Genomic DNA, 18,230 nt, shown 5'->3' on the forward strand with positions numbered 1-18,230 from the left:
TATTGGAAGTTTTAGCCAGATCAGTTAGATTAAAAAAAAGAAATAAAAGGCATCCAAATTGGAAAGAAAGAAGTCATACTGTCACTATTCATAGATGACATGTTATTATTTATAGAAAACCCTAAAGGCTCCACCAAAAAAAAAAAAAAAGAACCAGAAAAACTATTAGAACAAATGAACTAATTCAGTTAAGTTGTAGAATACAAAATCAATAAATCTGTTGCATTTCTATACCCTAATAATGAACTATCAGAGAAATTAAGAAAACAATTTCATTTACAATAGCATCAAAAAGAATAAAATACCTACAAATAAGTTTAACCAAGGAGGTGAAAGTGCTGTGCACTGAAAAGTCTGACATTGATGAAAGAAGTTTATAACACAAATAAGTAGAAAGATACTCCATGCTCATAGATAGGAAGAATTAATATTGTTAAAATGTCCATACTGATGAAAGTTATCTACAGATTCAGTGCAATCCCTACCAAAATTCCAACGATGTTTTTCACAGAAATAGAAGAAACTCTTAAAATTTGTTTGGAACCACAAAAGATCCCAAATAGCCAACGCAATCTTTTTTTTATTAAATAAATTTATTTATTTATTTTTGGCTGCATTGGGTCTTCGTTGCTGCATGCGGGCTTTCTCTAGTTGCGGTGAGCAGGGGCTACTCTTCGTTGTGGTGTGCAGTCTTCTTATTGCAGTGGCTTCTCTTGTTGTGGAGCATGGGCTCTAGGCGTGCGGGCTTCAGTAGTTGTGGCTTGCGGTCTCTAGAGAGAAGGCTCAGTAGTTGTAGCGCATGGGCTTAGTTGCTCCACGGCATGTTGGATATTCCTGGACCAGGGATTGAACTCGTGTCCCCTGCATTGGCAGGCGGATTCGTTTTTTTTTTTTAATTTTATAAATTTATTTATTTATTTATTTTTGGCTGCGTTGGGTCTTTGTTGCTGTGTGCAGACTTTCTCTAGTTGTGGCGAGCAGGGGCTACTCTTTGTTGTGGTGCGCAGGCTTCTCATTGTGGTGGCTTCTCTTGTTGCAGAGCACAGGCTCTAGGCGCACAGGCTTCAGTAGTTGTGGCATGCGGGCTCAGTAGTTGTGGCTTGCGGGCTCTAGAGCGCAGACTCAGTAGCTGTGGTGCACGGGCTTATTTGCTCCGCGGCATGTGGGATCTTCCCGGACCAGGGCTCGAACCCGTGTCCCCTGCATTTGCAGGCGGTTTCTTAACCACTGTGCCATCAGGGAAGTCCCTGGCAGGCGGATTCTTAACCACTGTGCCACCAAGTCCCTCCTAAGCAATCTTGAGAAAGAAGAGTAAACCTGGAGCTATTACGCACCTTGATTTCAAACTACATTACAAAACTATAGTGGTCTAAACAATATTGTGTTGGCATAAAATGGATACATATGTCAATGGAACAGAATACAGAACCGAAGAAATAAACCCATGCATATACGGTCAATTAATTTATGTCAAAATAGCCAAGATTATAGAAAGGGGAAAGGATAGTCTCTTCCATAAATGGTGTTGGGAAAACTGGATAGCCACATGCAAAAGGATGAAACTGGACCACTCTTACATCATACATAAAACCTAACTCAAAATGGATTAAAGATTTGAATGTAAGACCTGAGACCATAAGACTCCTAGAAAAAACATAGGTGGTAAGCCCCTTGACATCATTCTGGTGATGATTTTTTGGATTTGACACTAAAGGCAAAAATAAACAAGTAGCTACATGAACCTAAAAAGTTTCTGCACAGCAAAGGAAACCATCAACAAAATTACAAGGCTGAATGGGAGAAAATATTTGCAAGTCATGTCTGATAAGGTGTTAATATCCAAAACATGTAACGAACTCATAAAACTCAATAGTGCAAAAAACAGTCTGATTAAAAATGGGCAGAGGATTTGATTAGACATTTTTCCAGAGAAGACAAACAGAAGACCAGCAGGTACATGCAAAGGTGTTCAACATTACACTATTCATCAAGGAAATGTAAATCAAAACCACAATTAGCTATAACCTCACACTGGTTAGAATGTGTAATGTAAATAATACAAGAAATAACAAGTGTTGGTGAGGATGTAGGGAAATGGGAATTCTTGTGCACTGTTGGTTGCAATGTAAATTGGTGCAGCCACTATGGAAAACAATATGGAGGCTCCTCAGAAAGTTAAAATATAACTGTTACATGATCCAGCAATTCTTCTGGGTATTTTATTCAAAGGAAACAAAAACACTAACTCAAAAAGATACATGCACCCCCATGTTTATTGCAGCATTATTTACAATAACCAAGACAGGGAAACAAATTTAGTGTCCATCGATGGACGAATGGATAAAGAAAATGTGGTCTGTATATAAAATGGAATATTATTCAGCCATAAAATGAATGAAATCTTGCCATTTGTGACAACATGGATGGACCTTGAGGGCATTATGCTAAGTGAACTCAGACAGAGAAAGACAAGTACTGTATGATCTCACTTATATATGGAATCTAGGAAACAGCATAAACAAAAAGAAGAGCAAGCTTATAGATGTAGAGGATAGATTGGTGGTTGCCAGGGGAGGGGGTTGGGGGAAATGGGTGACGGTGGTCAAAAGGTACAGACCTCCAGTTAGAAAATAAATTAGTCATGGGGATCTAATGTACAGTATGGCAACTATAGTTAATAATACTTTATTGCATTTTTTAAAGTTGCTAAGAAAGTAAATCTTCAAATCATCACAAAGAAACAATTTTTGTAATTATGTGTGGTGTTGAATATTGACTGTGTGATCATTTCACAATATATACAAATATGTAATCATGATTTTGTACATCTGAAACTAATACAGTGTTATATGTCAATTATATCTCAAAAAAATTTTTTTAAAAAGAATACAATCCAAAAAAAAGAAAAAAGAATACAGTCCCATATCATAGTCTCCAGAGAAAATTTACCTGATGTGATGACATTCAAACCCAAATGAAAGAAAACACTGAAATCTGATGTAGGGTATTTTGTGAAATTACAGGACCCTTTTCTTGAATGTCTTTACCCCAAATCCTTAAGTTGTAGAGAAGAATGAGAAATGCGGGCTTAAATTGACTGTGGTAGAAAGGAATGTGCTGCTGAGACTCATGCAGGGTCTTTGAGGTCAGGTTGTTTACAAGGTCCTTCCCTTGTTTGCCAACTGGGGTGGGTTGACCTCGTTAGCAGTATGACTGGCAAGGAGAGAGATGGAGAAAAAATATATTGAAGAATTCACAACACACCAAAAATAAATGAATGAATGAATGAATAAAAAATGGAGGGGCCAGTAAATCATAGGCTTTATGCTGACAGGGTACTTTGCCTATTCTAATGGGTATAAGGCCAAAATCCAAAACACTTACACATACTCAAACAAAAGACAAGGCATTTCTCTGAGATTTTTTTTCTTTTCCCCTTTTTTTTTTTTGTTATAACAGCTCTATTGAGATGTAGTTCACATACCATATAATTCATCCATTAAAAGTATACATTCAGCAGTTTTTAATTTATTCAGCTTTGTGCAACCATCACCACATCAATTTTAGAACTTTTTTATCACCTCAAGGAGAACCCCCATGCTCTTTATCACCCCTCATTTGCCTTTCTTCTGCCCAGACCTGACTTATCTATCTTCTATCTCTATGGATTTGCCTATTCTTGGCATTTCATAGAAATGGAATCATATAATTTGTATGATTACAAATTTTTTGACTGGTTTCTTTCACTTAGCACAATGTTTTCAGGGTTCATTCATGTTGTAGCATATATCATTACTTCATTCTTTTAAAAATTTTTTTTTGGCTGCATCGTGAGGATCTATCACATTTTGTTTATTCATTTGTCAGCTGAGAAACATTTCGCTTGTTTTCACCTTCTGGCTGTTATGGATAACATTTCTGAAGATATTCATGTATAAGTTTTTAAGTGGACATTATGTTTTCATTTTTCTTATATAAATCTAGGTAGAGAATTACTGGGTCAGATGGAAGTACCAGATTATGATTAGTATGTTGAGCATCTTTTCATAAGCTTATTGGCCATTTGTATATCATCTTTGGTGAAATGTCTGTTGAGATCCATTGCCCAGTTTTTAATTGGGTTATTTGTCTTTTCATTATTGAGTTGTAAGAATGTTCTGGAATTTGTTGTGTTTTTGTTTTGGTTTGGTTTGGTTTGGTTTGGTTTTTTTTTTTGCGGTACGCGGGCCTCTCACTGTTGTGGCCTCTCCCATTGCGGAGCACAGGCTCCGGACGTGCAGGCTCTGCGGCCGTGGCTCACGGGCCCAGCCGCTCCACAGCATGTGGGATCTTCCCGGACCGGGGCACGAACCCGCGTCCCCTGCATCGGCAGGCGGACTCTCAACCACTGTGCCACCAGGGAAGCCCTGGAATTTTTTTTTGATGAGATATGGTGGTAGATGCCCACAAACAGTCTACTTTGACTACAGCTGCTCCTAACAATTCCCACTATATTCTTGAGCAGCGGAAAAAACTAAACAGTGATTATAAGCCATTAATATCCATTTCTCCAGCAGCTGAAAATACAGAAAGACAAGTCAGATATTACCCAGACAAATGGTAAACAGTCAAGCATTATCTACTCACTCTATATCCTTAGGAAATAGAAGAAATTGCTAGATCTACTCCTGTTAACAAAAAAGATCCACAGAGTACAGAACACAAAAATGGTGCAGAATTTGTTAGTCATCATTTAGAAACCTTGCCATGAAAGGAATTCGAAAATGTAGATAAATTCTCTTTGAAACAATTAATCCAGGAAATAAAAGAACATGCTATATTATAACTGCACTCTCAAATGAAAGCATTCAAAGAAAATTGAATAAGAGGGAAAGAGAGCTGGGAGAAAGAAAGGAAGAATAAAATGATTATAGTGCTGAAAAATAAATTAGAAGTAGTTAGGAGTAGAATATGGAGGATAGGCTTGAGAAAAATCACCTACAAGTGCAATTGAAAAGAAGAAAAATCTGGAAGACAATGAAGATTCATATGATTTTTCCAAAAACAAGAAAAAATAAAAGAGAAATTATAGGTAAATATATAATAGAAGAAAATTTACTAGAGTAAAGGAGAAAACCTGGATTTTGCAGATCAAAGTATTTAACAGTTTATTTAACAATCCCCATTATTGAATATAGACTTGTTTTTGGCTTTTTGTAATAAGAAGCTGTTAGCCTTTGTCTTCATTTCTTTATGATATATTCATAGAATTCAAATTGCTGAGACAGAGAATATAAACATTTTAAGTTATGCATTGTCAAAACAATGTTATAGGTAAAAGTGTCATCTCATTGTGTTAATTTACATTTATCTTATTACTTGTCAGAGCAAACATTTTTTTTCCATGTAACTTGTCTTTTACCTCTGAGTTTTTAGTGCATGTTATGTGCCTTTTTCTTTTAAGTTTCATATCTCCTTGTCATTTTTATAGTACAAATTTTCCTGTTTATTTCTTTTCTTTTAGTTATAAAGCCATTTTATATCGATAGTTTGTGTTTTTATGTAATCATATTTGCTTTTTTGCTGTTATTGTTTGCTTAGAAAGTTCTTTCTTACTCAGTAATCAGTTACATGTCTATATTCCCTCCTAATACTTTATGGTTTCAGTGTTAACATTTAAGTAAGTAATTCACTTGGAGTTCATTTTGGTTTTTGGTATGGAGTGAGGATCTGATTTCACTCTTTTAAGAAGTAACCCATTTGCACAGCAAAGGAAACCATAAACAAAACAAAAAGACAACCCAGAGAATGGGAGAAAATATTTGCTAACAAACCGACTGACGAGGGATTAATCTCCAAAATGTACAAACAGCTCAAGCAGCTCAATATCAAAAAACAAACAACCCAATCAAAAAATGGCCAGAAGATCTAAATAGACATTTCTCCAAAGACAACATACAGATGGCCAAGAGGCACATGAAAAGATGCTCAACGTCACTATTAGAGAAATGCAAATCAAAACTATTTAGATATCACCTCACATCAGTCAGAATGGCAATCATCAAAAAATCTACAAACAATAAATGCTGGAGAGGGTGTGGAGAAAAGGGAAACCTCCTACACTGTTGGTGGGAATATAAATTGGTACAACCATTATGGAGGACAGTTTGGAGGTTTCTTAAAAAACTAAAAATAGAGCTACCATATGATCCAACAATCCCACTCCTGGTTATATATCTGGAGGAAACCATAATTCAAAAAGATATATGTACCCCAGTGTTCATTGCAGCACTATTTACAATAGCCAGGACATGGAAGCAACCTAAATGTCCATCAACAGAGGAATGGATAAAGATGTGGTATGTATATACAATGGAATATTACTCAGCCATAAAAAAAGAATGAAATAATGCCATTTGCAGCAACATGGATGGACCTAGAGATTGTCATACTAAGTGAAGTAAGTCAGAGAAAGGTAAATATCATATGATATTATTTATATGTGAAATCTAAAAAAATGGTACAAATGAACTTATTTACAAAACAGAAATAGAGTCACAGAAGTAAAAAACAGACTAACGGTCACTGGGGGTAAAGGGGAGGGGAGAGATAAATTGGGAGATTGGGACTGACATATACGGACTACTATATATAAAATAGATAACTAATAAGGACATTTAGCACAGAGAACTCTACTCAATACTCTGTAATGACCTATATGGGAAAAGAATCTAAAAAAGAGTGCATATCTATATATGTATAACTGATTCACTTTGCTGTACACCTGAAACTAACACAACATTGTAAATCAACTACACTCCAATAAAAATTTTTTAAAAAAGTAACCCATATTTGCAGTACTTTTTCTTGGTTACTTTTTCCTATTACTTGGTGACATTTCATTTTGCATATTTTGAAAGTAGATTTGTCTCTTAATTTTATTTAAAAGTTGACTGTGCTTTAATACAAAAAAGTTTTTTTGTTCCTATTTTAGAATGAGGAGAGTTTATCTTCTGTTATTACTGACCTCAGCATAATAATGGAACCCACCGAATATTCAGAATTAAGTGAATTTGTGTCTAGGTAAGATATTTTACTTTTCTTTTCTTAGGAATTTCTTTCAGTTTACAATTTTAAGTTTACCTGTTCTTTTTTCTTGATAAGTAAATATCAAAATATCTCTGAAAGTATAACACCATTATTGTGGCTTATATTTAAGCCTATATTTTCTATGTCTCTCATTCACTCAATTAAAATTTATTGTACATTCACCATGTACTAGGCATTAAAATAAAATGTAAGCAAAACCAGATATAATCCTTGATCCTCATGGAATTTATAGCCTAGAGTGAAGTTATATTAAATAATTGCAGAAATAAATCTAAAATTATCGTTGTGGCAAATGCTACAAATAAGAGTTGCACAGTGCTGTTGAAGCATGTATCAGGAATTTGACTTTCAGGGAGAACATAGAATAATTTCCTGAAACTTGAGCTGATATCTGAAAAATGAGCAGGCATACACTAACAAAAGAGGTCCTAGATAGGATAGCTTATACACAGGCATTGTGCTGGGGAGGAACAGGAGGCTGGAGTGTCTGGGAGAGGGCAAGAGCAGGGGAGAATGGTATAAGATGAGGTTAGCAACGTATGTAAGGTCCACACTATGGATTTTGGTATAAGGAGTTTGACCATAGTCAAACTATGTGTGACGTAGTGTGACATCCTAGAAAGAATTATTTTTGATGTTGCAGGGAGAAGGGATTTAAGGGGTGCAAAATTGGATACAGGAGGGTCAGTGACTAGCCTATAAAACAGTTCAGGGAAACAGAAGTTTGTAGTTTGGACTAGAATAATGGTGGTTGAGATAGAGGGCTGAATGGATTTGGGGGATATTTAGGAAGTACAATTGAATAGGCATGGTGTTGGTTAAATAAGAGGAGTCAGGAGTCACTGACAGGTGCTAACTCCTTGGTGATGGTGATTGCATTTGTTGAGATAGGAAAAGTTGGAAGAAGACCATGTCAGATGAGTTGGTGACTTCAGTTTGGACATGTTGAACTTAAGTGCCTTTGAAACACTGAAGTAAAAATAAGAAGTAGGAAGCTAAGAAGAGGTGTAGGTAGGAGATATAAACACTGGGGTTATCTGCCAGTGGGTAAAGTTAAAACTTTGAGCAGGAATGAGACTGCCTATGGAGAGAATATAGAGTGAAAATAGGAAAAAGACTGCCACTGAACCTTGAGGAATTCTAAAATGTCCTGCTGAATAGAATTAAAGGATAATGCAAAGAAATTAGAAAACTGAGAGATGGGAGGAAAACCAGGACTGTGTTGTTGACCATTGACAATTGTATTGACACTTTCTTTCACAGTTTGCTTTCTTTAAAGCAATCCTTTCAGTGTTTACTGGAGTACATGGGTTGTGAAAAGAAGTCTGCTATATTGTTTATGTCTGTGCATGCATTTTTTTGGCTGCTTTCAAACGTTTCTATTAATATTGTTTTTTGACAGTGCGTGCTATTTCTAAGGTGTGTTTATGTGAAAATTCTCAACCACATCTTTTCAGATACTTTTTCTGTCCTGTTCTCTTTCTTCTTCTCCAACTCTGATTAGCCATATGTTAGAACATTTGATATATTGTCTCAGTGTTTGGATGCTCTGTTCTATTTCTTTCACTCTTTTTTTCTTTGCATTTCATTTTGGATAATTTCTATTACTGTATCTTAAAGTTCACAGATTCTTTCCTCAGCTGAAGTCCATTCTGCCGATGAGCCCATTAAAGAAATTCTTCATCTCTAAAGTAATGTTTTTTTATTTCTAGTGTTTTCATTTGATTCTTAATTTTTCTCTCTCTGCTGAAATTCCCCATTTCTTCATGAATGTTATCTACCTTTTTTCACTAGATCTTTTAACTTATTAATCATAGTTATTTTTTTCTTTAATGTTTTATTATGGAAAATTTTAAATATAGGTTCCCCCACATCAGAAAATAGAGCATTCCTATGAAACCTTTTGTAAGCCAAAATGGTGTAAAGTGAAGAAGCAGTTACCTCAGGACACATTTTGCTAACAGATGTACAAAATAAATCAAGATACAGCACAAATGCTCACAGACACATTTCAAAGCTATGGTGGCTTGATGCTGAGATGCTGAATGTAGTTTCTGGGAAGGAGCTTGGTGGTGCCACTTTCACTGCTCAGGGTGCATGTTGTCTTTATGATGGCTCGCTCCAAAACAAACCCTGAATGTTATTTTCATTTTTTGCCTTTTTTCGTAAAAGTGAAAATTCTTCCATCAGATTTCTTTCGATTAGCAAAAAGAGGTAATAATGTAGGTCTTTGGTAAAAGTGAAGTGGTGTGAATCAAACTTTTGAAAAGTGGGGGGATACATGGATATGTAAAAATAATAGTATAATTAACCTGTAGCTACCCATTAGGCACCTTCAACAGTTATCAGTATTTTTCCAATCTTATTTCATCTATTCTTACACATTTTAAACTTTCAGTTTGGAAATAATTAGAGACTCACAAGAAGTTGCAATAAAAACAATATACAAGGAGATCACTTCATCCAGCCTCTGACAGTGATAACATCTTGCATAATTATAGTATACTATCAAAACCAGAAATTTGATATTAGTGAAATCCAGAGAGCTTTTGCAGATTTTACCAGTTTTCCAAGCACTTGTGTGTGTAACACTATAACATTATATATTAATATATATAATATATATTACCTTTTTAACCATTTTTAAATGTACAGTTCATTGGTATTAAATACGTTCATAATGTTGTACAAGCAACACTACCATCCATCTCCATGACTCTTTTCATCTTATAGAACTGAAAATCCATACCCATTAAACAGTAGCTCCCCATTTCCTTCTCTGCCCAGCCCCACCATTCTTATTTGTCTCTGGTTTTTAATCATAGTTATTTTATTTTATTTCATTTTAAATTTATTTATTTGTTTATTTATTTATTTATTTTTGGCTGTGTTGGGTCTTCATTGTTCCACGCGGGCTTTCTTTAGTTGCGGCGAGCGGGGGCTACTCTTCATTGCGGTGCGCGGCCTTCTCATTGCAGTGGCTTCTCCTGTTGCGGAGCACGGGCTCTAGGTGTGCGGGCTTCAGTAGTTGTGGCTCCCGGGCTCTAGAGCGCAGGCTCAGTAGTTGTGGCACACTCCACGGCATGTGGGATCTTCCCGGAGGAGGGCTCGAACCCGCGTCCCCTGCATTGGCAGGCAGATTCTTAACCACTGCGCCACCAGGGAAGCCCAATCATAGTTATTTTAAAGCCCATATCTGATATTACCAACATTTGAGTCATCATTGAGTTCAGTTCTGGTGATTAGTCTACAATAGTTTGTTTTTTCTTGAATTTTTGTGTTCCATAATTTTTTATTGACTGATGGACATTGTCTGTTGAAAACAGTAGAGTCTGAAACAAATAGTAGTTATGCCCAGAAATGGGTACATTTCTTTTATCAGGCTCTTAGTATGGGATTTAATTCAGGGTAGTCAGCAGTTGAGCTGGGTTTGGGATTTTTGTTTCTTTCATTATTTTTAGGCACCAAAGGCTTCAAATTCTTCCAGCAGTGAATTCAAACTCAACTTCAAATTCAGTTCTTCCTTATGCTTAGAATAGGGTTTGGGGAGCTGGAGGGTTTTCATCAGTGTTCCAGCTTCACTCTCAACTTTTAGTAGTCCCTGTATATCTGCATCTCAGTGGGGAATGTTTCTCCCTGCACTTGACACTCCCTCAGCAGTAGGTGGTGATGCCTGTTTCTTGGTGCTAGGCTCATGGTGGGAACAAAGGGAGATCTGTGTTCCATGGTCCATCCTTAGTATTGGGCAGGTCCTGTAGACCTGCACCTCAGGGGTTGAGAACACCCGTTTTTGTGCTCCTCCTCCCCAGTGCAGCCAAACTCAGCCTGGGTCTGGTGTTGATCTTGCGGGGGGGAGAGTTCCTTGCCCCTCCCCCCACACCCCAGGGTTATGCTTGCTTTTGGTGTAGGATCATGCACCCAAAGGGTTTTGTATCCCTCCCGTGCAACAGAGGGATTTAAGCTTCTGCCCCTTTTTCCAAAGCAATGGATCTTTCTCTTGATAGCAGGAGTGTTTTCTGCCCCTCTCCCAGAATCATATGGGTTTGACTTTTACTCCTCCCTCGGAGGCAAGGTTTTTTTTTTTTCTTGCACTGCTTTGCTGCTGCTTCTTTAGCAGCTTAGGGTTTTTGCTTCCTACCAAAGAGAAGTTCTGGCTTCATTTTGTACCCCAACAGCAGCTGATCACCTCTTTGTGCCTGTGTCACTGAGGGGAGCTCTCTCTGGGCTCCTGCCATGATCTTTCTGGTGGAGTCCCTTTGTGTGTGGGGTTCCCATCTGTTCCAAAATGACATCCACCCCACATTTGTCCTTTAAGAATTTGTTGAAATTTTAGCTGATTTCTTGTTATCCACTTGTATGGTAACTGCTTCCCTCCCCTATGTTTAACCAAAGGTGAATAGTTTATGTGTCTTGTTTCTCCTTAGAGGGAGAAAAATTTTAATTTATTTGATTGCCTTGTAACCTCAGGTCTTTGATGGGCTCAAGAAAGTTTATGATTTTATAGATTATTCAGATTTTCCAGGATGTTAGGTTGAGAGTGACCTTCTCTGCAGATTTTTACATCTTAAGTAGAAGTGGAACTCTATCTTGGTTTTCTTTGATTCTCATTCTGGAATTTAGGGCATATTATTTTTTCATCTTCTGCATCCATATTACCCTTTCTTTATATTTTCTATCTCTTCATATCTTTGTGCTTATTCCTGATTGTTCTTCAGATCTGTATTTCAGTTCAGTAATTATTTCTTCATTTTCTGACTAATCTGCTCTTTAAAAAAAATTTATTTAAAATTTTTATTGGAGTATAGTTGATTTACAACGTTGTGTTAGTTTCAGGTGTACAGCAAAGTTAATCAGTTATACATATACATATATCATCTCTCTTTTTAGATTCTTTTCCCATACAGGCCATTACAGAGTACTGAGTAGGGTTCCCTGTGCTATAAAGTAGGTCCTAATTGGTTATCTATTTTATATATAGTAGTGTGTATATGTCAATCCCAGTCTCCCATAATCTGCTCTTAAACCCCTATCCATTGTCTTTTTTTTTTACTGAAGTATAGTTGATTTACAATGTTGTGCCAATCTGTGCTGTACAGCAAAGTGACTCAGTTATACACATAGAGATATTCTTTTCTTATATTCTTTTCCATTATGATTTATCACAAGATATTGAATACAGTTCCTTGTCCTATCCATTAGGACCTTGCTTATCCATTCTAAATATAATAGTTTGCATCTACCAACCCCAAACTCCCAGTCCATCCCTTTCCCTCTCCCCCTCCCCCTTGGCAACCACAAGTCTGTTCTCTATGTCTATGACTCTGTTTCTGTTTTGTAGATGGGTTCATTTGTGCCATTTTTTAGATTCCACATATAAGTGATATCAAATGGTATTTCTCTTTCTTTTTTAAAACAATTTTTTAATTTAATTTAATTTTTTTTATACAACAGGTTCTTATTAGTCATCAATTTTATACACATGAGTGTATATATGTCAATCCCAATCTCCCAATTCATCACACCCCCACCCCCACCACCCTGCCGCTTTCCCTGCTTGGTGTCCATATGTTTGTTCTCTACATCTGTGTCTCAATTTCTGCCCAACAGACCGGTTCATCTGTACCATTTTTCTAGGTTCCACATATATGCATTAATATACGGTATTTGTTTTTCTCTTTCTGACTTACTTCTCTCTGTATGACAGTCTCTAGATCCATCCACATCTCAACAAATGACCCAATTTTGTTCCTTTTTATGGCTGAATACTATTCCATTGTATATATGTACCACATCTTCTTTATCCATTCGTCTGTCGATGGGCATTTAGGTTGCTTCCATGACCTGGCTATTGTAAATAGTGCTGCAATGAACATTGGGGTGCATGTGTCTTTTTGAATTATGGATTTCTCTGGGTATATGCCCAGTAGTGGGATTGCTGGATCATATGGTAATTCTATTTTTAGTTTTTTGAGGAACCTCCATACTGTTCTCCATAGTGGCTATATCAATTTACATTCCCACCAACAGTGCAAGAGGGTTCCCTTTTCTCCACACCCTCTCCAGCATTTACTGTTTGTAGATTTTCTGATGATGCCCATTCTAAATGGTGTGAGGTGACACCTCATTGAAGTTTTGATTTGCATTTCTCTAATAATTAGTGATGTTGAGCTGCTTCTCATGTGCTTCTTGGCCATCTGTATGTCTTCTTTGCAGAAATGTCTATTTAGGTCTTCTGCCCATTTTTGGATTGGGTTGTTTGTTTTTTTTAATATTGAGCTGCATGAGCTGCTTATATATTTTGGAGATTAATCCTTTGTCCGTTGATTCGTTTGCAAATATTTTCTCCCATTCTGAGGGTTGTCTCTTCACCTTGTTTGTAGTTTCCGGTGCTTTGCAAAAGCTTTTAAGTTTCATTAGGTCCCATTTGTTTATTTTTGTTTTTATTTCCATTACTCTAGGAGGTGAATTGAAAAAGATCTTGCTGTGATTTATGTCAAACGGTGTTCTCCCTATGTTTTCCTCTAAGAGTTTTATAGTGTCCAGTCTTAAATTTAGGTCTCTAATCAATTTTGAGTTTACTTTTTTTTTTTGCGGTATGCGGGCCTCTTACTGTTGTGGCCTCTCCCGTTGCGGAGCACAGGCTCCGGACGCGCAGGCTCAGTGGCCACGGCTCACGGGCCCAGCCGCTCCGCGGTATGTGGGATCTTCCCAGACCGGGGCATGAACCCGTGTCCCCTGCATCGGCAGGCGGACTCTCAACCACTGCTCCACCAGGGAAGCCCTTGAGTTTACTTTTGTTTATGGTGTTAGGGAGTGTTCTAATTTCTTTATTTTACATGTAGCTGTCCAGTTTTCCCAGCACCACTTATTGAAGAGACTGTCTTTTCTCCATTTTATATCCTTGCCTCCTTTGTCATAGATTAGTTGACCATAGGTGTGTGGGTTTATCTCTGGGTTTCTATCCTGTTCCATTGATCTATATGTCTGTTTTTATGCCAGTAACATATTGTCTTGATTACTGTATCTTTGAAGTATAGTCTGAAGTCAGGGAGTCTGATTCCTCCAGCTCCGTTTTTGTCCCTCAAGACTTCTTTGGCTATTTGGGGTCTTTTGTGTCTCCATACAAATTTTAAGATTTTTTGTTCTAGTTCTGTAAAAATACCATTGGTAATTTGATAGGGATTGCATTGAATCTGTAGATTGCTTTGGTTGTAGAGTCATTTTCACAATATTGATTCTTCCAATCCAAGAATGGTATATATCTCCATTTGTATCGTCTTTAATTTCTTTCATCAGTGTCTTAATACTTTTCTGCATACAGGTCTTTTGTCTCCCTAAGTAGGTTTATTCCTAGGTATTTTATTCTTTTTATTGCAATGGTAAATGGGGGTGTTTCCTTAATTTCTCTTTCAGATTTTTCATCATTAGTGTATAGGAATGCAAAAGATTTCTGTGCATTAATTTTGTATCCTGCAACTTTCCCAAATTCATTGATTAGCTCTAGTAGTTTTCTGGTGGCATCTTTAGGATTCTCTATGTATAGTATCATGTCATCTGCAAACAGTGACAGTTTTACTTCTTCTTTTCCAATTTGTATTCCTTTTATTTCTTTTTCTTCTCTGATTGCTGTGGCTTTAGAGGAAATGCTTTCAGTTTTTCACCATTGAGAATGATGTTTGCTGTGGGTTTGTTGTATATGGCCTTTATTAATGTTGAGGTAGGTTCCCTCTATTCCCACTTTCTGGAGAGTTTTTACCATAAATGGGTGTTGAATTTTGTCAAAAGCTTTTTCTGCATCTATTGAGATGATCATGTGGTTTTTATTCTTCAGTTTGTTAGTATGGTGTATCACATTGATTGATTTGCATATATTGAAGAATCCTTGCATCCCTGGAATAAATCCCACTTGACCATGGTGTATAATCCTTTTAATGTGTTGTTGGATTCTGCTTGCCAGTATTTTGTTGAGGGTTTTTGCATCTATATTCATCAGTGATACTGGTCTGTAATTTTCTTTTTTTTGTAGTATCTTTATCTGGTTTTGGTATCAGGGTGATGGTGGCCTCATAGAATGAGTTTGGCTGTGTTCCTTCCTCTGCAATTTTTTGGAAGAGTTTGAGAAGAATGCGTGTTAGCTCTTCTCTAAATATTTGATACAATTCACCTGTGAAGCCATCTGGTCCTGGACTTTTGTTTGTTGGAAGATTTTAAATCACAGTTTCAATTTCATTACTTGTGATTGGTCTGTTCATATTTTCTGTTTCTTTCTGGTTCAGTGTTGGAAGGTTATAGCTTTCTAAGAATTTGTCCATTTCTTCCAGGTTGTCCATTTTATTGGCATAGAGTTGCTTGTAGTAGTCTCATAGGATGCTTTGTATTTCTGCCATGTCTGTTGTAACTTCTCCTTTTTCATTTCTAATTTTATTGATTTGAGTCCTCTCCCTCAAATTTATCAATTTATCAATTTTGCTTATCTTCTCAAAGAACCAGCTTTTATTTTATTGATCTTTGATATTGTTTTCTTTGTTTCTATTATATTTATTTCTGCTCTGATCTTTATGATTTCTTTCCTTCTACTAACTTTGGGTTTTGTTTGTTCTTCTTTCTCTAGTTCCTTTAGGTGTAAGGTCAGGTTGTTTATTTGAGATTTTCCTTGTTTCGTGAGGTAGGCTTGTATTGCTATAAACGTCCCTCTTAGAACTGCTTTTGCTGCATCCCATAGATTTTATATCATCTTGTTTTCATTGTAATTTGTCTCTAGGTATTTTTTGTCTTCCTCTTTGATTTCTACAGTGATCTCTTGGTTATTTGGTAACATATTGTTTAGCCTCCATGTGTTTGGGTATTTTCACTGGATATTGAATTCTGGGTGACAGTTCTTTAAAAATGTTGTTTTACTTCCTTCTGGCCTCCATTGTTTTTGTTGAGAAATCCACTGTCTTGGAATCCTTGTTCTTCTATATGATATGTGTTTGTTTTCCTCTACTGATTCAGGAAGTTTTCTTTTTCTTTAATTTTCAGTAGTTCGATTATGATGTGTTTAAGCATGGATTTCTCTGAGTTTATTCTCCCTAGGGTTTTCTGAGTTTCTTGAATTTGTAAGTTTATGTCTTTTTACCTAATTTGACAAGTTTTAAGCCATTATTTCTCCAAATATACTTTTCACTCAGCACTTTTTCTTCTTTGCTTCTGGGTCTCTGATGACATGAATGTAAAATCGTTGGTATTGTCCGACATGTCCCTGTGGCTCCATTCATTTAATTCAGTTTTTTCCTTCTGTGTTATTCTGATTAGATTGTTTCTGTGTATTCACGAGTACAATCAGGGTATTAAACAGTTCCATCAATGCCAAAAAGCCCTTATACCCTCTCCCCACTCTTAACCCATGGCAGTACTTGCTCTGATCTTCATTACTAGAATTTTTCCTTTACAAAATGTCAAATAAATGAAATCACACAGTGTGTAACCTTTTGAGATTGGCTTCTTTACTTAGCATAATGCCTTTGAGATTCATCTATCTTTTCATTTCTGAGTAGTATTCCATTTTATTGTATAATAGTTTTTTTATCCATTCACCTATTAGAGGACATTCAGGTTATTTCCAGTTTTGGTGATTATGAATAGTGCTGCTCAATAGAGTTTTTTATGTGAATGTAAGTTTTCTTTTCTCTAGGGTAATAACCGGAAGTGGGGTTGCTGGGACATATGATAAGAATATGTTTAAATTTATAATAAACTGCCAAACTGTTTACCAGAGTGACCATACCATTTTGCATCCCCACTGGCAGTGTGTGAGAGTAACTGATAATATTTTAGTGAATTAAGTTCTGATAATCATTTGATTTTAGACCCAATATTCCTAGGAATTTAATTTTTAAAGAAAAGTTTAAAAGTGTTATTCCAAATTTCTCTCTGTGCTTTGCTTTATCCTTGAGAAAGAGACATTTGGAGTTACTTTACTTTTTTGATTCCTCTAGTTGCATTGGAAATGTGCCACTGCCAACATTTTGTGAAGGAAATCCATAACATCTGTTTTACATCCAGTGAAGTTTGAACTATGCTTGGGAAAATAGATAAATTGCAATCACTCTTACAGCTCTAAGAGCCAATACACACACACACACACACACACACACACACACAAACACACTGTCTCTTTCTGTCTGTCACAAACACATACACACACACACACTTTCTTTCTATAATGGAAGACTGTGGAGATATGAATGGGGGTGAAGGAATTGTGACTTAATCCACTTTTAAATACAGTTATTTTAAAAAAGTTATGTAAGAGAACAGTCTTTTTCTTTCTTTCTCTGGGTGTCTGTAGTGTGCGTGTGTGTTTAAACTTTGGCCATTGTAGTTTTTAAGATTTATTTCTTGGCTCACTCCCTCATCACATGATTAAGAGCTTATTTTTTGCTCCCTTGTTTAATGGAGATTAAAACATCTTGTCATTTTGGCCTTGTACACTAATGAAGTAACTACTGCTCTTTATGGACCTATATTCTTTGGAGAGTAATTTCCACTGTCAGACGTTAAAAAAATATTATTATTATTATATTATTATTATTATTGGCTGCTGGACGGATTTCAACTGCATAAGCTAACTTTTAACAGTCTATTTAGATTTAATACTTTACCATTGCATTTACAGTCTGGGAATCCTTATAACAGTATAGATCCCTTTCTCTCCCTGCTTCATGTTATAGTTTTTATATGAATTACATTCATATGTATGCACTGAAAACCTCATCAGACAGTTATGGTTTTTTACCCTCAACCATGATACATAATTTAAAGAATTTAAGAGTGATAGATTATTATATTTACCCAGATTTTTACCATTTCTGTTTTTCTTCCTGATGCATATATCATGGCTGTGTTCTCCTAGATGCTTTGGTGTGCAATCTGAGTAGAGGTATTCTCTTATAGTACTGTGATTGACTCCATAAATTGACATTGATATAATACTTTTATCTACTTTGCCATCCATATTCCAATTTGGTTATTTGATCTAATAATGTCCTTTATTGTATTTTCTTTTCCTCTGCAGTACGTGATCCAGGCTAGAGTCAAGTATTGCATTTAGTTGTCATGTCTTATAGATTTCTTTAATCTAGAGCAATTCTAGAGCCTTT

The 18,230-nt window shown here is 36.2% G+C and overlaps 1 protein-coding gene across 2 annotated transcripts in view; it reads left to right on the top strand.

The window, feature by feature from the left end:
- CENPP (centromere protein P) overlaps positions 1–18,230 on the top strand; it is a 223,162-nt gene that overhangs the window by 29,989 nt on the left and 174,943 nt on the right. For both annotated transcript variants that reach the window (XM_033413619.2, XM_004284117.3), the window contains exon 4: positions 6,974–7,062. In XM_033413619.2, the coding sequence (XP_033269510.1) occupies positions 6,974–7,062 (89 nt within the window). The remainder of the gene's footprint in view (positions 1–6,973; positions 7,063–18,230) is intronic.

The sequence above is a fragment of the Orcinus orca genome, chromosome 6 (genome assembly GCF_937001465.1).
Source record: "Orcinus orca chromosome 6, mOrcOrc1.1, whole genome shotgun sequence".
Lineage (NCBI taxonomy): Eukaryota > Metazoa > Chordata > Mammalia > Artiodactyla > Delphinidae > Orcinus > Orcinus orca.